Below are 19,566 nucleotides of genomic sequence, written 5' to 3' on the forward strand. Positions count from 1 at the left end.
GGGTAAGACCTACCCTATATGTAGGTAGCACCATTCCCTGGGCAGGGGTCCCAGACTGAACAAAAAGGAGAAATCCGTCTTGGATACTAGTCCCCTACTTCCGTAGACTCAATGGGACCAGCTGGCTCATACTTCTGTTGCCCCGTCTGCCCTGCTATGATTGGCGGTACCCTTGAACTGTAACCCAAAACCAACCCCTTCTCCGCTTTCCTTGCTTGCTTTTCTAAGTTTCAGACTTATTTTTAGTATTTTAAATTTGTATGTTTATGGGTATAAGAGCCCATGGAGGTCAGAAGATGGCATCAGAGGCCATGGAGCAGGAGTTACTGGTGGTTGTGAGTTGCCTGATGTGGATGCTGGGAACTGAGCTTGGGTCTTCTGCAAAGCCGTATGTGGGTGATTTATTTTTCTTTTTTTGAGATAGGGTTTCTCTGTGTAACAGCCCTGGCTGTCCTGGAACTCAATCTCTAGACCAGACTGGCTTCGAACTCATAGAGATCCACCTGTCTCTGTCTCTCGATGATGGGATTAAAGGTGTGTGCCACCACCACCCAGCACAGTACGTGTTCTTAATCACTGAGCCATCTTTCCAGTCCTACAAGCTCTAACTCTGGATACTTCTGCTGACTACTTTGAGAGTCAGCTCATTCTCATCATGGGACTGGCACTCGCAACTTTAAACATCTAGAAGGACCATCGTGTGAAGAACAATCACAGGGTTTGTCTGTATTACGGGAGAGGAATCAGTAGCATCAGCCTGATGAATACTCCCGAGCTAATACTGAGCTTCCATTTTAACCGGATGAATCTTCATGTAGCTCCTACTATGTGCTGGACATGAGTGGACCCTTCTGGCAGCCCTCTACATTAGGCACTGCAAATGCCCAAGAGACATGTGGTCCCAGTCTTCATGGCGACTGACATTTAATGGGGAAGTCGTTTCTTGGACACCTGCTCTCTATCAGGCACTGTTCTAGGGGTTGAGGATGGGATGGAGAATAAAAAAAGTGGAGTTGTAAGTCCTCAGGGACATTGCATCCGAGCTAAGCAAGTAAAGCGTGAGTTAGATATACGATAAGTGGTAACAACAAAATTAAGCCAGTGTATTGGTGCCTTTTACTGCTGGGAAACACTAGTACAAAGTTGATATTAAATAGCAGAAGTTGATGATCCCACAGTTCCAAAGGTCAAAAGTCCTAAGCAGATTAACAGGACCGTGGTCCTTATAGAACTTATAAGACCGCTCCAGGGTCCCAGTGTTTCATTCCTAGAAAGTAGTGTGATTTTTACCTGCGAGGAGGTGACACACTAGTACTGGTGAACAGGGATGGCACTTCCTACAAGGTATCAGGGAAGGTCTCCTGAGCGGGTGGTTTTAGAATGAGCCCATGTAGGAAGTGGGTGTGGCTGGGGAAGGTTTTGAGGGGAGATGCTCCTGACTGGTGACGACTGGTGTCCTCAGAGGACAGGAAGGAGGTTCGTGTGCCTGGAGATGCTAGGATGGGGTGGAAGCAGAGGGTGGTCTAGTGAGAGAGGTTCTCCTACGGCTGAATTGTGTCCCCTCAGATGCTGTGTTGAAACTCTAATCTCCATGACCTCAGAATGGACATGAAGGAGTGATTCTTTAAAGAGGCAATTAAGTAAAGATCAGGCCAATAGGGATAGCCCCAATTCAATAGGACTGATGTCACTCAATGTAGAGATCAGAATGAGGACACAAAAGACATTGGGTAAGGACACAGGGAGAAGACTTTTATCTCCAAGTTGAGGAGGGGCCCATAGGAGACTCCAACCTTGCTGACACCTTATTCTTGGATATCTTCTGTTGGAGTTGTGTGGTCTGTGGAGCTTTGCCATAGTTGCTTGAGCTCCAGAGGAGGTAGGCCCTGAAGCCCAGAGTTCCTCTTCTGACATCTATACCCATCTATACCATGTCTGAAGGACATGGATTCTTACAACCAGGGTTCAGTTCATATGAAGTCACCTAGTACCACTTGGCCCCTGATGCAAGCCTGTATGGCTTGGAATTCAGTTTATGGGTACATAAAACCATCACTACTCTGTCCACTGCTATTGCTATGAACAACGAAGTCTTGTGTCCCTGGGATTGTGATAGGCCAAGTTATAAGCTTAGTAGGAGAATGCACACTGGAGATGTAGCTCAGATATAGACTGCTTGCTCAAAGCCTTGGGTTTGATTCCAGCCCATAAAGTCGGTGTTGGTGGTACATGCCTATAACCTTAGCATTTGAGAGGTGGAGGCAGGAGGATCAGAAATATAGGTCAACCTGGCTATATAGCAAGTTGGAGGCCACCCTGGGCTATGTGAGTCTCAAAATGAAAACAAAACAAAAAACACTAGGAGGAAAGTGAGATTCTGCTCAGCTCTTGGTTATAGTGCAAGCCAGGAGGGCTCTGGGAGCCAGAGAGGATGGGTGGCATTGGAGGAGGGTTTAGAGCAGAGAGCCATGGCTTAGGCTTACAAAGCTCACCAGGATTATCTTCTCCAGAATGGTCATCGAGGAGACAGGAAGGAGGCAGATCCCTAGGTTAGTTCTCCATCAATAGTTCAGAGGCTGGGTAGTCAATCCTTCAAAGGGTGATGGAAAGTGAGAAGCTTCAGTATATTTCAAAGGCTGAGCTGACATTCCGGGATGGAAGGGGACAGGAGACAAAAAGGACCACACTGAATTTTCAGATTGGTGAACAAAGATGTGTACTGCCTTGGGCTGGCATGGGGAGATGTTTACAGGCATGGGGAAGATGTCCCACTTATTTATTTTTAAAGGCAGGGTCTCATCTTCAGTCCAGGCTGGCCTTGAACTCACAAGCAATCCTCCTGTTTTGGTCTCACGAGTGCTGAGACTACAGGCTTCCCAACATGAGATAATCAATATTCAACCCAACAGTTGGGGGTTGGGGGAGAAGACGTGGGACAGGTGGATATGTTTGGTGCTCAGGGGTGAGATCTGGGTTAGCATCAAACTCTTCAAGATATTCGAAGCCCTAAGACACACAAGTAAAATAGGTCTAAGGACAAGTCCCAGGGCCATCCATATTTAGCAGTTAGTGAAGTAAGAACCCCCAAAGAGATTGAGAAGCCAGATGTGGGGCAGTGGAGGCCTGGGACGATTTCTCACAGATTTGGGGTTTCAAGCTGGGGGTAGGGACAAATTGCTAACAGTAGATAAAGTCACATGCTGGCATCTCTATTAGCGTTATTGCTAAAGGCAAAGTCAGAGGCAAGGTACAGAACAAGCCAGGGCCTCTGCAGTGTCAGGAACAAGGAAGGCTGAATTATCCAAAGTGTCAGTACACCTGCCTGAAAAATACTGAAACCCGAAAGAGAAACCAGAAACAGCTTGGTGTCTAGGTCTCTGGGCTGCTCATTAGCTTGAATTTGAACCAGTTAAAGCACAGGACACTTGAATCAGGGATGTGGGGCTATTTATGAAACACCCCTGGATGGAGAGACAGGGACTCCGCCATAGTGCACAGACCCAGGACTCGGGCTTGCTCTGGATCCCTGGAAATCTACAGTATCTTATTCACTTGGAAACGTTGGAATGAGCTCTCAGCTGCAGTGCGGTCCAGCTTCTTGGGCTGCTGGGCTGAGCTCAAGTGGGGTTAGTGTGAGGTGAGCCTGCAAGGGGCCAGGGCAGAACAGGCAGCGCTCGGGGGACTGCAGCTTGGAGGCTACAACTCAGCTGTGCAACGTTTTCGTGGGAAAGACTGCCTAGAAGCCCCGCGTGGAATCCCGTCTCTCTACCATCCCAGCCTCAACTTCAGTTTATTGACGAAGCGTGGAACCCCGTGTTTGCCACGGGAAGGGAAGCAACTCTCTTGCTGGGTTCAGAAAAGGAGGCAGAAAGTTGACAGACCCCGGTAGTCGCAGAGGCTCCTCAATCGCTCTGGTGGCAAACAAAAGCGCGGGCGGACCGGCTTATACTCCACCTTCCCGGTTCCGAGACGCAGGGGTTGGCACGGAGCAGCGGGGACAACCGAGAAGGCCCAAGGAGGTCAAGAATACCTCGCAGATAGGGCCGCGAGAGTGGCGCCCGGGCGCCCCGCGGGGCCCGCCCAGCGCGCTGCAACGCGAGCGCAGAGCGCACCCCACGCGCGCGGGCCGGCCGGCATGACGGACTACAAGTCCCAGCAAGCCCAGAGGCAGCGCGGGGCGGGGTCTGGCGCAATTCCCCGGGATCCGGCGCGCTGGGAAGCGCCGCGGAGGACGCAGCGGCGGCCGGAGGGCGGCGAGCGCGGGCGGGGGCGGGCCGACGTGGGCCAGGGCCCTGCGTGCCAGGGAGGGGCTGGCCGGGCAGCGGCGGGCGGCGCTCGGAGCGGTCTCCGCGGCTGGCAAGGCGCCCACGGCTCGGTCCCGGCTCGGCGGACGGCGCAGGGCAGCCGAGGGCCCCGGCGTGCGCGGTAGCGCGGCACTCACAAGCGCGCGGACCCAGCCGCAGCCGTGCGCCCCGGAGCAGAGCGGCCACTGCTCGGGGGCCTCGGCCCCGGCGCTCATAGCGCCGCGCTGCTCCCTGCGCTTTAATGGCTGCTCGGCCGGCCGGCGCGTAGGGGTGCAGGCGGCTGCGGCGCGGGAAGGCGCCTGAGCGAGCCTCCTCCGCGGCCGTTCGCGCTCCATGGCGCCGCGGTCTCCCCGGACGGGCCGCTGACCCGGGACGCGCTTCCCGGCCATGAACTGAGCCCCTCTAGTGCCTCACCCTCGCCTTTCTTTTTGCGCCTCCTCGGCTCCGTGCTCCCCGGGGGCTGCGGCGCCCCGGGTCTCGGTAGCCCGTGGGCTCCGGGGCGCCGGGTGGCGGCGACGGGGGGCGCGCGGCTCTGGGCGCCGTGCTTGCACCATGAACTACCAGCAGCAGCTGGCCAACTCGGCTGCCATCCGGGCCGAGATCCAGCGCTTCGAGTCGGTCCATCCCAACATCTACTCCATCTACGAGCTGCTGGAGCGCGTGGAGGAGCCGGTGCTGCAGAACCAGATCCGGGAGCACGTCATCGCCATCGAAGGTGAGGGCCAGACCGCCCCGGGGCTTCTGGAAAGCGCGGGGGAGCGGGCGCCCCTGGCGCGGCGGGGTGTGTGCGCGCGTGTGTGCGTGCGTGTGTACACACGCGGTTGCCCGGCCGAGAGAGCACTGCGGTGCCTCTTGCCCCGCAAGGCCGGCGGTGCAGCCCAGCCTGCCAGGGAAGATGGATCGTCAGTGTTCATTTGATAATGGACAATAGAGTCTCTCCTGTGAGAAAGTGGCACTGTGCCGCTGCATCCTGGGCCGCCCGCATGTCCCGTTCCGGGCCCAGCCGACGCCTGGGGGCAGCTGCCTGGGATGGCGCCACTCGATCCGTGACAGGTTATCAGGCCTGGCCTGAGCGTCTTGCATGGACGTTGAAGATGTGTTTTGAGAAGCGCTGCTGCTGTGGGTGCTGTTCTGGCCAGCCTGCTCAGTTGCTTCATGGCTGCCCTTTTCCCCAGTTCTTGGATACTGGAGAGATATTTGGACCTGGAGCATGTAGGGAGCCGGTGGGACCCAGGCAGCATCATGTCCCAGGGCAGGTCTGCCTGCCCTCGTGCAAACGCTGGGCGTTTTGAACCAAAGTCCTGGGTCAAATTATGACCCTTCTAGGGAGACAGGACTCCTCCACATTCTCTTGCTAAAGGGGACAGACACTTTGATACACCTGCCACTTGGGGGCCACCCATGAGGAGGAGGAAAAGTGGGTGATTCTGCTGCCTGTAAGCCTGTGTGTAGAACACTGTTCTGACCCCCAGTGCCAAGCAGGGCAGTAGCCCTGCAGGAGACGATATCCTGGCTTGTGTTCTCTTTGGACCACTAATGGCTCCCCTGTCTCTGCTACTAGGTGCCTGAACAGTTTCCTTGTTTTGTTTCTCTGGCCCTGCCATCACTTACCTGGGGGGAGCAGGTGGTATGTAAGTGGGTAATGTGGTCTCATAGTCCAGCCGGTGGATTAGCAGCCTGTCCTCTTGAGTTGCTGTTGGCCAGTGACAGTGAAAGGCCTGCAGGTGGCTTGTCCTAGTATAGTACTGTGCCTGCCAAAGGCTGGTGAGCCCTCCGTTGAGGAGCATGGGAGCCTTCCAAGTCCAGCAGGAGTGTGTCCAAAACAGGTGCAGGTACTGCCCTCTTTCCCTCCACATAAGGCCTCAGCCCCCAGGAAAGCTTGGCTCCTGTGCGGTCTGAACTTCTAACCCTGAAGTGTTTGGGTTTAAAACTTGGCTGCTTGGGTGGAGAAGGTGAATGCTGTGTTGCTGATCCCCTTGGCATTTGGCAGCCTCATGTACTTGAACCACATCCCAGGCAGGCTTGGAGACTGACTCAAGATCCACAGGATATATTATAATTCCAGGGGGAGGGTCCCAGCAAGTTCTGTCCTTATGAGGACTGACTCTGAATGCATCTGGGCCCCTTGAGTGTTCATGGCTGCCTGTGGTGACTTCTGATGCCTCCAGACCCATCAAGAGCAATGGCTTCTGTGGGACGTGGAATGTCTTGTGGTGTTGAGGAGGGGTACATACCCCTCTTTGCCCCCCAGTGGATGCTGAGGAGGTATAGCGAATGGGTTCCTCTGAGAGCAATGTCTGGGTCCCTATCGGAAGTCTGAAAGGTGCTCCTGTTTTTTTCTCAGATGACTCTGCTCAGCTCTTCCTGGGCTGCATATACAGAAGTCTGATGAAACCCTCTGAAAGCTGGTGCCAGGGATGGAGTGCACCTGACTGGAGCTCCTTGCTCGGGAGGAGAGGAAGGCCTCCAGCTGGGTGTGACTCATTTCCCGTTCTTAAAGCTGCACTCTGGGGTCTTGGACTCTTAGCGGGAGGATGTGGTTGCATTTCTTTCTTTTTAAAATTGTTCTTCCACAGTGATCCTTTTTTTTTTTTTTTTTGATAGCTGATGCTATCAAGCCTCTTTTTGGCTATAACCTTTGTTCATTTTCAGTACAACTTAAAACTGATGGATGGATGCTCCTGGGGACTTTGATAATGCTTTATTTTTGTTAGAACCAGCAATGCCTGTATGATGCCAAGACTATAGTAAATTCGGTGAGACTGGAGAAGCTTTCGTATCAGCCTGTGTTCTTCCTGCCGTTATCTCCAGTGGTACACTGCTCATTTGTGGAGAACTTGAGCACAGATGATTTGGTATTCACAATGGCTGTCTTAGAGAGGAGGAGGTGGAGGTACGGGAGGGTGGTGACCCTTGAACATTTGAGGGGACTTTCAAAGGCACCTCTGAACTAAGGGGTTGTTTACGCCCCGGGTCTCTGGCTTCTTAAAGCACCATTCTTTCAGGACCTCACCCTGCCTCTTGTAATTAGATCCCTGTTCATTGTTACAATGGAATGGTCTTTCCATGTTAATGTTAAGATATTGGCAGGTCTTACATTGCTCCCTTGATATTTGGCATGGGGAGAAGGTTGCTGAGTTTTGGTAGCATGATGTGCTCGAGTAAGAAGCGAACATTTTTTTTTTTTAATTGAGAATATCACACATGTATGTAATGTGTTTGGAACAACTCTGCCTCCCAGTCACTTCCCAGTTCCCCTCAGAACTTCATGTGCTTTCCTCACTCTCTTTTTAAAACACAGTCCATTTAGTGCTGTCTGTATGTGCACGGGTGTAGGACCAAATGCTGAAGCATGGGTTGCTTTTTTAGGGGGCACATCCCTGAAGAAAATGAAGTCATTAAGTGCCAGAGGCTCTTCAGCTAGGGGTGGGACTTCATGAACCCCTCCCCATCCATGCCGGGAGTTTGGCAGGCCTGGTGTTCTGTGTGCTGTCACAGCTGCCGATTAATTGTTCATGGGCACAGTGCTGTCATGTCCAGCAGATACTGTTTGACTGCAGACATCCACTCCAATCTTTCTGACCCCTCTTCTGCAGTGATTCCTGAGCCTTTCCGGGAGGGAGGGAGGAAGGTAGAGAGAGAGAGAGTTTCGTAGGGATGTACCATTTGGAGTTAAACACTCCCAGTCTTGTATTCTCAGCATATTGACCAATCGCAGGTCTCTAGTAATCTCCATCTACTGCAAAAAGAAGCTTTTCTGATGTTGAGAGATGCACTAATCTGTGGGTATACAGATTAATTTAGGGAGCAGTTTATTGCTTTGTCCATTTAGCAGAATAATAGTATTAGGTTCTCCCTACTATAGGGTCTATAACCTAGCAGGTCATGAGTTTTTGGCCCACGTCACAATACCAGGCATATAGTGTATCTCTTGGGGGATTTAAATCCAACCAGAAACTGGCTGGTTACTCCTATAGCATTTGTGCCACTAATGCATATCTTGCTATATGCCAGTGGATATATCTTGCCAGGCCAGTCACTGTTGTAGCTTGTGGGATTCATAGCTGTCTAAATTTGTCAAATACTAGCCAGTGAGGATGCAACTCCAAGGTCAGTACCAGCTTGATTTTTTTTTCATGTCCGATGACTCAAATGTATGGTGTCTTTAGCAACAGGGTCTTACTTCAGATTCTAGACGTTAACTAAGAGTGATGGTAGTAGCCTGTGAAGAGGGTCGGTTTCAGGGGTGTCTGGTTTCCCACTGATCAGTGACTCTTGGGGGGTTGCTGAAGAAATGGATCAGTAGTCAAGAGCACTGCTGCTCTTCCATAAGATCTAAGTTCAGTTTCCAGTACCCATGTCACATTGCTTCCTTTAATTCCAGCTCCAAGGCGATCTGATACCATCTTTTGGCCTCTACAGGTATATGCAGACTCAGGCATAGACATAGACACAGACAGACAGACAGACAGACAGACAGACAGACAGACAGACAGACACACACACACACACACACATACACACAGTAAAATCTTTAAAGAAAAGGTTAAGCAAAAACACATTTGGATACCTGTGTCTTCACTGATACAGAGCTGGGACGGTATTGCCTTGAGAGTACAAGATGAAGAAACCATGCCTCGGTGCCGGACCACCACAGTACCTGATGTGAAACCCCATCCCTGTCAGAGGCCGACCCAGATCTCCTTGTGACTGGGAATGAGCACGAGAGATAGCAAAATGTGGATCTTTCAGGAAAGAATATGCATATCATCAAAATATTTAAAAAATCACTTGCCTCACAAAATCAAACCTGTCATTTCCAAAACTATCTAATCAGACCTTTCTCCCATCTGTGGCCCCCTTACCAAGGCCTTTGGATTGTTGTAACAGGAACCCTTTTCAGTTTAGAAGGACTTTTGAAGATACAGTTTCTGTCTTGACATTGCACGCCAGCATTTGGCTCTGTTATAGTGTGTTTAAAACCTCCCTGTTCTCTGGCATCATCATGAATTTTTGCTCTTGGGGCGAGGAATGACCTTGGCAAAGAGGAGGATGTTTTGGTTGCTGCTCATGTCACAGCGAGTTGATTTTGGCCTCAGTGGAAGATCTCTTGAAGATGGACAAGATATATTTTATTTAGTTGCAAGAAAGCCCACTGAAATTCCCAAATGACAGTGTGTTGAGCATACTGTCTGTAGGCCTGGAATACATGTGATTTCCATCCTCAACTTTGTTTAAAAATGTTACCTTGTTTTTTTGTTTTTAAAACTGTTTTCCTTAGTCATTATTTCTTACTCTGAGAGTCTTCTTGACTACTGAATCTCTGGGATATAAGGAGAATTAATGATTAGTTTCACATTGAGCCCAGCAGATTTCTGGGGTATGCTGCAGGGGCATGGTCCCCTGTGGGATGTAGCATGTACCATCCCATGCCCAGAAGTGAGTCTGGCACCTGCCTCACCTCTAGTCGAGCCTCCTGTGTAAGCTTCCCCTCTGGCTCATCAAAAGACTGTCTGGGGTGGATGGATTGAAGCCCACCAGCCAACTGCCTCTCTTGTTAAATAAAGCTTGTAGTTCTTTCAAGGCTAACGCCTCTGTTAGCAGTCGCACAGTAATTCAGCTTGCCAGCCGCAGAGCCAGGACCCATGTGCCTGCCTGGTGCCTGCCTGGTGCTCACTCATTCACCCCAGGAGCAGGCTTCCCAGCTTCCCAGGCTCGCTGGGAAATTCTGCCAGTCTCTGAAGTTGACACACCCACCTCCTCAACCAGTGTTCATGCTGATGTCCTTACTAGGTGGCTAATCTGCAGACACCTATGTTCTACCTTACTCCCCTACAGGAGCACTAGGGGAGGGAAGACATGAGCCTTCCATGGTCCTCTTAAGTGTACACATATATGCAAAAGTTTGATGACTCTTTGGTAGCATCTAATTCCGAGCATTTGGGGAACCTTGGAAGATGGCAGGGAGTCTGCTCAGTTCCATGATACAACTGTGTTGTTGGACATTTGTGTCCAGTGGGGTGCTGAGTATTTAACTTAACCTTGTTATGCCAGTTTATCCTATGATAATCCCCAAACAAACATGGCTATCACCCTGCTGTGTGACAAAACTTTCCTAGGGAGACACAACACACTCACCCCATGACGGACTGAAGTACAGATAGGACCAAAGTCTAGCTTGGTGAACCAGTAAGTTTTATTGGGTTTACTTACAGGAATATGGGTGAGGGGTCACTTCCAGGAGCAGAAATGACTCAAAGACAGCTGTGCCTCCAAAGCCCACTCTCGTATGGGTGGTAGTTCACAAAGACTGGGGACCTGGAGCACACTGCACAGCCTGCAGACAGCTCAACAGGCTGGGAGTGTCCTTTCCGAGTGACTCAGTTGGTCTAAACCTCTCCCAAGCAGCTCCATTGCTTTCTGTTTCTTCCAGGCAGCTGTTCTGGTATCAGCATTGGCTTGTCTGAGAGGGACTCTGAGCTTTTATTGCTGTCTCTGGGAGGGAGGGGCCTGGTGAATCTGGTCAGTTTCAGGGACTTCCTGGAGCTATTTTGAGTTGTTCCCTCTCCTGTTTAGAGACTTTACCCATAGGATGGGATGTTTCTGCCTTAGAGGAAAACTTTCACAGCACACCTTTGCAATCCAGGAAGTGTAGAAAACATGCTGGGGAGAGATGAGCTTCCTGGGCCAAGCCACCTTGCAAGAGGTAGAACTGGAGAGCCCGTGCTATGGGTAATTTCCATAGCTATTTATTTCTCTGAGTCTTTGAGATGGGTACCTTTGACCCAGGAAGAGACAGGCTTGAGGATGCAGCAAGTAAGCAAGTGTCTCGTTCCCCGTAGAGTTGCTTAATACAGTAAACCTGGTAAGAGTTTGTTTAGTCTGGTTACTGCAGGTGTGTATGTTTAGGGAAAAAAGTTTCTTCCTACTGCCATGGGTTGGTCTCCTTTTCCTCAGGCTCTGTCTGCTGGTGCTGGTAACAGTTCAGGTCTAATCAGAGGTGGCAGTTTTACCACTTTCTTTGGAACTGCTCTGTTGGCTAGGTGCTGCTTCCCATTGAAACCTCATGCCCATCCAGCCCCGGAAACCCTCACAATCTGGTGGTGGCTTTTAGGTTTGGCTCCTTCTTGGAGATGCCATGAGGCCTGGTACAGGTCAGGGCTACTCACAGCTGGCCTCACCTCACTGGAGTTAAGGCCTTCTTGCTCTATGTGCCAGCTGCCCTTGGCTCAGCTCCTGTCCAGTACCCAGGCCTTGCTCACGGTTTCGTCCTCAGTGATTTGCTGGGTCAGTATCCTCACTTGAAGAATGCCCCAGCCGTGGCATCGGATGTGGCAGTCACTTCCTCCCAGGCATAGGTCCTTTTTGCCTCTCTGGGGGTGTGAACTGAGTTATCCTCCTGCAGCAGTGAAACCTGTATCCAGAGTATAGAAGCTGAGGCTGGACAACTTTTGGATCTATAGATCATTAGCTTCATGGGATCAAAACATCATGCCATTTTCTTTACTTTTGGCAGGTAGGGGAAGGAAAAGCTTGATAAATTTTTGGCAGCATTTCTAAATCAGTGGTCTGCAGAGGTTGGTGGTTCTGTCTGACAGGAGCTGGTTAAATTCAGAGAATCTGTGAGGTCCAGAGGGACCAGTGAGTGGCAGGCTGTGTCACTGATGTCATGGAGCCCTGAGTGTCACTCAGCAGTGCTTCTCAAATTTAAGTGCGTAAGCAAATGATGTCGAGGGCTTGCAGAAACAGATGGCAACTCCCTGCTTCTGTGGGGCTGCAGTGGCCCCGGGAACCTGTATTTCTAAGAAGGTCTGTAGTGCAGGAACCCCGTTTTGAGTACAAGAGAGGAAAGGAAGGACATTTATTTGGCCGGACACCTGTTCTGGCCTTCAGTGTTCATAGTTAGCAGTGAAGTCCCCACCACTCGCTTAGGAAGTTGGCAATGCCAAAAAGTTTGAACAATGATAAATGACTGGAAGTCAGTTTGAATGGTTGCAAGTGCAAGTTCTCCTTGTCTCAGTGATGACCACAGGAGTGAGAATCCTTGGAGTGTGGAGTTCTGGAGGTGGGGACGGCAGAGAGGGGACGCCCCTGCGGCCTCCTTTCCTCTGAGTCACAGCTGTGGTTCTGTGGACTCCTTCCCCTGGCTTCTGGAGTGCAGCCTCATGCCTATTTAGATGGGGTTCGTCAGTCTTTGCTTCTTATGGTAACTCGGCAGATGATATATTTCACCACCACTGTTTCCCAGCAGTTGAGAATATCTGTGAAAGAGATTCTGCCTGCTATCTACAGCTTACGAGGGCCACGGATGAGCCTGGAGGGCAGGGAGACAGGTCCTGCAGCTGCAGGGACACACATTACCACCACCTCTGTTTTTATGCCAACCCAGACCTTTTTTTCTGCTGCAGCCAGATCTTTGGCATCACAAATCACGCCTTCCCTTGCATGTCCTGCAGGTTTTTATAGTTTACAAGGCTCACTCTGACCTGTTGCAACTCCCTGGGTGTTTGTTTTTTTGAGGCAGGGTTTCTCTGTGTAGCCCTGGCTGTCCTGTAGGTCAGGTGGCCTCTAATTCAGAGATCACCTGCCTCTGCCTCCAAAGTGCTGGGATCAAAGGTGTGCCCTACCACCATCTGGTTGTTTTTTATTTCCTTAGAATAATTTTTCAAAAATCAAGATTATGTATATATTTTTTTCATTTCTCACTCTTTCCACCCTCCAAACTCTCCCATGTTACTCCTACCCCCACTCTCAAATTCATGACCTCTTTTATTGTGTGTTCATATGTATATATTCCAGAATACATAAATACAACCTGCTTAGCCTGTATAATGTTACATATCACATTTATGTGATTTCAAGGCGGGTCATTTGGTATTAGATAACTCATTGGAGGCTACTTCTGGGGAATATTTTTCTCACTCTCAGCATTTCTTAGTTGCCTATAGTTTTTTTTTGGATTTTTTGTCTAGTGTTGAGGCCTCATGAGCGTTCCCTCTTCCACATTAGCACGTCTGCTGGTGTCATCTTTGTTCAAGTCATGTTCAGGGAGCCATGTTGGCAAGACTCCATGAGTGTAGGTTTTTTGACATCTCTAGGAGACAGCAAACTTCTTGTTCTTCTGGACCTTAGAGTGCGCCTATACCTCCCCCCCCCACCCGCCAAGAGCACTGAGTCTTAGGTCCAGGAGTTGTGTTGTTGATCTGTCAGTTGTAACTGGGCTCCACAACTCTGCATTTTGATTATTGTTTTTTTTTTTTTTTTTTTTTTTTTGTAATGGTCTCTTGTTTATTGCAAAGAGAAGTTTCCTTGACGAGGGGTGAGGATTACACTTACCTGTGGGTGTAAGGATAAATATTTAGAATTAGTTAGGGTTTATGTTGGTTTAACAAAGTAGTAGTTGTAGGTTCTCCTCTTCCTTCTCTAGCCCTGGGTCTGTTTTTCTTCTTGTTGAGTGAGCCAGTTGGAGACCTGTCGGTTATCACCAAGCCACTACTGCACCCTTAGGGTTACTGTGCCATGCTGGCCATTGTGGTTCCTAGGTGCCAAAGCTGAGTAGGACTTTTGGTTGCTTCCCTCCATTGGAAGTTTGCATGGTACCTTCTGGTACCACAAGAGCTAGTTCTAAAGGGGAACCTTTGAGGTCAGATACAGCTTAGGGCCTCTTAGTCGTCCTGTATCTGAAGTACATGGTTGTCTTCAGCAACAGATATTTACCTTCCTCTGGGGAGCAGAAGCCTGTGCTGTTTCCAGAGTCCCTTGGACGATCCTGAGCAACAACCCAAAGGAGCGGTTCTCATGTCTATCCAGGATTGAAGTTTTTGTTAGCGGGTCTGTGGTTTTTGGAGGGAGAATTGTCAGCCCATATGAGAAAATTTTATTTAAACTTTATGTCTTTATACACTGATTTGTGTATATAAGTACTTTTAGATAGATAATAGTATGACTTTTTCTGACATCCTTATTGTTATTTTACCCCATTCCCTTTCTCTTCTTTATGAAACTCCTCCCTTCTTCCTAATCAGAGCCTTTTCTTTCCATTTTCCCCACGAGGTCACTTGTAACTGCTGCTCCTCTCACTATTGGTTTTGTTTCATGGTGCCAGCACTCAACACAGACCCATGTTCCCTCTGTGTCCCCCTTCCTGACACCCAGAGACTTTTGCATTGCCAGCCTAAGTGATTGAGTCTGGAAAAGCCGGATGAGGCTTAGTTATTTTTAAAGCCCAGGTTTGGGGTTCTGATCTAGTGCTTAGCTACATAATTCCTTCTCTTTGTTAAGTACCTTTCTCTGAGAAAGAAAATGCACTCTGCAGATGTTAATCTCTAATCTTTGCAGCATCTGTTATTTTTGTTCTGGGATTGGAGAAGAAAGACTTTGTGTGATCATGCAGGGAGTCTGAGGGTTTAGGAGGGACTTTAGGTTCCCCTTGTCTAGTGCTCTGGAACCTGGACCCAGACATGTGCCTTCTTGAGATCAGAGATGCCCATGGACAGGGCCAACGTAGTCTTTTAGGTGCAATCTCTTTACCTTCCTGTGCTGTCTGCTCACAGCAGACCCAGGTCAGAGGCCAGAGGCCAGAGGCCAGAGGCTAGAGGCCAGAGGCCAGAGGCCAGAGGGGCATTGGGGTTGTCTGGGACCAGGGAGGGAGGAGAGCAAATACCACGTGGGCAGATGAGGTTGTTAATGGAGCCTTTGAATAACCGGCCAAATAGCTTGTTTGTGTGTGCAGGGTCGGGACATTTTCCATAGAGAGCAGCCTAAATATAGGCTTGAGGGTGGGGACCAGGACCCAAGAGGGGGCTGTCATCTCCCTGGTATTGTTTCTTCCTCTGTAATCAGGACTCCACCAGCCCTGAACAGGTGGCCACCCTGCACACTCTGGGAGCAGATTGGGTTTTTGTTTAAGCAGGCTCATTTGCACACTTCACACTTCTCCCGCTGTTTGGTGGGGATTGTCTCTTTTTCGGGCTGCAGTGTTGGAGTGTTTGTTCAGTGTTTCTATACAAGCAACTGTCTCAGCCTTGAAGCTGCGCATGCTGGCTGCCTGTCATTAGCATCATGGGTAGGAGCTTTCACGGGTGGGAGACACTCTGCTTCTGGGAGAATTCCAAATATTTCCTGACCATGTTCACAGACGTTTCTTTCTAGTCATGCCAGTATTCAACAGGCTGTAGAGAATAGAACCATGCTGAAAACAGCTCATGGCAGGCCTCACCAAGGCCCTTGTCACCATAGTCTCAGGTCACAGTCTAAAAGGGAAGTGGTCATTTCAGGAATGTTTAGTTTAGTGCAAGCATTTTAGACTTACTTAACATAGGCATATGAACTGAAGATGTTGAAAACAACTTAACATTGTTATTTCTATTCTCATAAGGGTCCCCTCTCAGTAATGGGGGCTTGTATTGGTTACATTTGTCATTACAGAGACAAAATACCTGACAAGAGCAACTTAAGGAAGGACAAGTTTATGGTGCCCCCAGTTGAAGGGTGCAGTCCATTGCAGCAGGAAGACATGGTGGCAGGAGAGCGAGGTGGCTGTCACATTGCACCACTGTGAATGCTGATGCTCAGCTTACTTTCCCCTTTTTATTTGGTCTGGGATCCCAGCCTATAGGATGGTGTCACCTCCGTTTACCATGTGTTTTCTTACCTCAGTTAACCCAATTTAGAAACTTGCAGACATGCCCGCCCAGAGGTTCGTCTCCTGTGATTTCGATCCTGTCAGTTGATGGTCAGTATCAACTACCATGCACATGTTGTTTTAAAGCTCTGTTATGTGTGGCTTCTGGAAGCCTGCTTGTCTTCCTTTGGCAGTAATCAGAGGTCCTGGGCTGCTGTGAGCCAGCACCCTGACTGTTCTTGCTGTGTCTGCTCAGAAAAGTCACTGTTGTGATCACTGCTGGGGGCTTGGGAAAGGTAGGATTGACCAAACTTCAGGCCCCCTCACTTTTGGGAACCCCTTGTTTTGACATATAACAAGGACACCCGGGTTATAGGAAAGAAGGTTTTGAATACTAATTAAAGTAGACCAGACATGGGTGGCAGGTGCAAGGCTCAGCTATATGCCATGTGCCAAGTTCTGCTGACAGGCACATGGGTGCCAACATTACAGCGCATGTTCTCAGATGAGTCCTGTCCACTTGTGTCCTTCTGTCTATTGCGAACAGGCTGGAAGGGAAGTGGGGTCCTCTGGTTTCCTCCTTCACTCTGTACACAGTAGCCAGGACACTGCTTAGACTAAAATGGGTTCAGTGTAGTGCACACAGGATGGTGGGCTGGTTGTTACCTCTCTGTCTGAAGTTCACCCACTTTGCCGTTAGCTTTAAAGATCCGAGTGGCTAGTAGGTACTCTTCTATCTCCGGCTTAGGCATCAAGTTTTCATTTCTAGGTTGCCTGATGGATGACTAGTCTCTCCTTGATTGAATAACACGTTGTTTGTATGTAGCTGTGTGTGCAGTCCTGCGTTGACTAGCCCTGTCCTGTGGGTGGGACTGGAGTTTGGCCCCCATGGGCTCTGCCAGGCCTGGGGTGGATGTTGGGCATCTGGGGTCATGTGGTCAAGCTGTTAATCTGGAGTACCCTCACCCTCTGCCCTGGGGTTGAGTACTGTATTCTCCTTGGTATTTGAACGGCAACTGGCTGTGGAGCTTGGCCCCAGCTGTCTGTGGTTCTAATGACAACATATCAACACTATTCAGTTGCTGTTGTTTGTACAATTAGAGCTAAGACACAAAGGAAGAAAGAGAAGCCAAGTGTTGCCAACTGGATTCTCAAGGGGTTGTTTTCTTTGTTCTCTCTGCTCTGTCCCAGGAGCAGCCCCTCCCCCTCTAAACAGCCCGACTGCACTGGGCCAACCAGGAAGGACACAGGGACATGGATCAGGGCTGTGTGAATTTCTCCAGTGGCTTTGCAAAGACAAATATTTATTTTGAGGGCTGGTGGTGGGAGGGCCTCGCTTATCCTCACTTTGTTTGGGATAGGAAGAAGCTAATGTGGGAGCAATAGAAAAGATTTTATCCAGGCCGTGCAGCAGGCAGAGCTGGGTTCTGAGGCTGGTAGGGCAGGCTGATGAGCACTGATCTTTTTGAGGGGTGGGGATCAGGGAAGCTGGGAGGCAGAAGGGCTTGAGAGGGCTGTCCAGGCCTACCCACGACTGTGCAGGGTAGAGATGGTGGGGCTGTTTGGCCCTGTTCAGGTGGCAGGCAATGGAAGGGGGCGTGAGTGAAAGGAGGTAGGAGACCAGCAGGGGTGGGGTGGGTGGGGGGGACAGACAACTCTAAAAGATGTGACAGGAGGGCAGCTAATGGTGCCTGTAAACGCAGACTACAGGAGGAGGCGGTGGGAGGCCGAGGTTTTATTCTGGAATCACGGGAGCAGGCACTGTGAGGTCTGAGTGGAAGGGAGGTGCCAGTTGGTGAATTTGTGGGATTTGTAGATGTGTCTCTCTGTCTGCAGGGATGAGCTTGCAGGTCTGGGGAGGCAGAGACAGTAGGGCAGCCTCTTGCTGACTGTGGATTATTAAATCGGTGTTTGAGGTATTCATGAGTTTCGTGTGAATGTGGCTACTGTGGCCTATCTCTGTGGGCCGAATTGACCCAGGAGTGCTTAAATTGATTGAGACTCTGCAGTCCACCTGGATCGTAATAACCCCTGGTGTCTCCTAACCAATGAGACTTTTGTGAAATGCACTAAATTTATGCCACATGGTGCCTGCTTGATGCAGCTGTCTGTCAACTCCAGGTGTGTATATTTGGTCACATAAAGGTTTTGATGCTTGGAATTCTAGTCTTGAGGTACAGCGTTCCTGCTGGAGCTTGCTTCTGGCCTGCTGTGAATGAGCTGAAGGGGGGGCATTGAGGAGGACCACAGAAGTTTGGAAAGCTTAAGGCATGGTGGGACTGGGGGCATTGATAGGCACTGAGGTCTCAGCCTTAGCCTGAGGCTCAGAAAGCTGTCACGCAGGATTCAGAACCCCTTATGGAGCTGTTGTAACTGGGGGCTTCTTTTCCAGAATCCGACATCCATTCTTGGTGGGCTGCAGGTGACTGGCAGGCTTAGGATTTTTGGGTTGCAGGTGGCCTAGCTAGAGAAAGCCAAGTTAGAGCCACATAGCGTCACGTTTGTGGGAAGCCAGGGTACTCTTCCACCTGTGGCCAGAGGCATTGGTTGCTTTTGACATTGAGGATGTGGTTGAGTGCAGGGCTCCCTGATTGATGCAGCCCTCCTGGGGCACCTCTCTTGGCACGTCTAGGACTGTCTAGGAGAGAACAGCATATCCCACTTGAAAATGGCTTTGCGTGATTTTTTTTTTTTTAAACCAAGTGATTTGATAGCTAACTCAGTACATCCTAGGGGAGTCTCTTCCTTCAACATTTTAAGATGAAAACCTGAAGCATGCAGAAGAGCCAAATGGCTGGAGGATGAGCTTTCCATGCCACCCCCTGTGTTCCTCTTTCCTTCTGCCTGAAGGGCAGCCTGACGGACAGTGGACATTGTTTTTGTCTATGGCAAAAGTTGTCAAGACAGATCTAGCAGTGGTTTGGAGTTCTAAGGGTCCACATGTGTGGGTAGGTACAGTAGAGACGAGGTGCCCATTAAGTGGGGATTGAATGAGAGGGTGTCTCATTTTTTCTGGGAATATTGGGATATGGGTTCACTTGAGAGGACAGTTTTTATGTTTTTTGTTTTTCTAATTGAGTTAATCATGGAACAGTTCACAGATGAGCCCAGAGGGAAGCCTGTGGTGGCCTGACTGAAGTAATGTGCTCGTGTGCATATACACTTCTCTCTCTCTCCCCCCCTCCCTCTCTCTCCTTGGAAGGGCAGCCCCATGTTTAGACCTTGGTGGCTTGAGGGGTGTCCTAGGACTGCCTTTATGACAGTGGTTTTGTCTCAGATGTCACAGAGCACAGAGGTGTCCCTGTAATGCTGTGACTGATTTCTCAAAGCAAACTGATGCTGCCTTTAGGGTCACAGCCGCCATGGCTGTTTGGTCTCCGGGGACAGGGAGCCCACGTGTAGGTCTGGGATAGGCTTCTACCCCACCACTCCTTTGTGCCTCCATTTCTGTGTCTGAGACCCATGGGATCAGACTTGAGCCTTTTTATTTTTGTATTTTATCTTCCTGAGGCAGAGTCTCATGCATCCCAGGCTGGTCTTGAACTCCTTATGTGGTTGAGGATGATGTTAAAGCACAGATCTCCTGCTTCCACCTCCCAAGTGCTGGTTTCACAAGGCGTGTGTCATACCCAGTAGTAC

At 49.9% G+C, this 19,566-nt stretch overlaps 2 protein-coding genes across 5 annotated transcripts in view; one reads left to right on the plus strand and one right to left on the minus strand.

Moving 5' to 3' along the window:
* Positions 1-4,714, minus strand: part of LOC113833598 (atherin-like) — a 28,151-nt gene extending 23,437 nt beyond the window's left edge. Inside the window, exons 1-2 of one of the 2 annotated variants that reach the window (XM_035441117.1) lie at positions 3,882-4,714; positions 2,493-2,590 (exon numbers count right to left, since the gene is read on the minus strand). In XM_035441117.1, coding sequence (XP_035297008.1) covers positions 3,944-4,693 — 750 coding nt within the window. In that variant the 5' untranslated portion in view covers positions 4,694-4,714 and the 3' untranslated portion in view covers positions 2,493-2,590; positions 3,882-3,943. Of the gene's footprint in view, positions 1-1,082; positions 2,591-3,881 lie in introns of those variants that run through there. The other variant, XM_027397519.2, reaches the window with a different exon arrangement.
* The window catches only part of Agap1 (ArfGAP with GTPase domain, ankyrin repeat and PH domain 1), a 459,921-nt gene continuing 444,916 nt past the window's right edge, over positions 4,562-19,566 (plus strand). For 2 of the 3 annotated variants that reach the window (XM_027397517.2, XM_027397518.2), the window contains exon 1: positions 4,563-5,019. In XM_027397517.2, coding sequence (XP_027253318.1) covers positions 4,857-5,019 — 163 coding nt within the window. In that variant the 5' untranslated portion in view covers positions 4,563-4,856. Of the gene's footprint in view, positions 5,020-19,566 lie in introns of all 3 variants that reach the window. The other variant, XM_027397516.2, reaches the window with a different exon arrangement.

The sequence above is a fragment of the Cricetulus griseus genome, chromosome 2, assembly GCF_003668045.3.
Source record: "Cricetulus griseus strain 17A/GY chromosome 2, alternate assembly CriGri-PICRH-1.0, whole genome shotgun sequence".
In the NCBI taxonomy this organism is placed as follows: domain Eukaryota; kingdom Metazoa; phylum Chordata; class Mammalia; order Rodentia; family Cricetidae; genus Cricetulus; species Cricetulus griseus.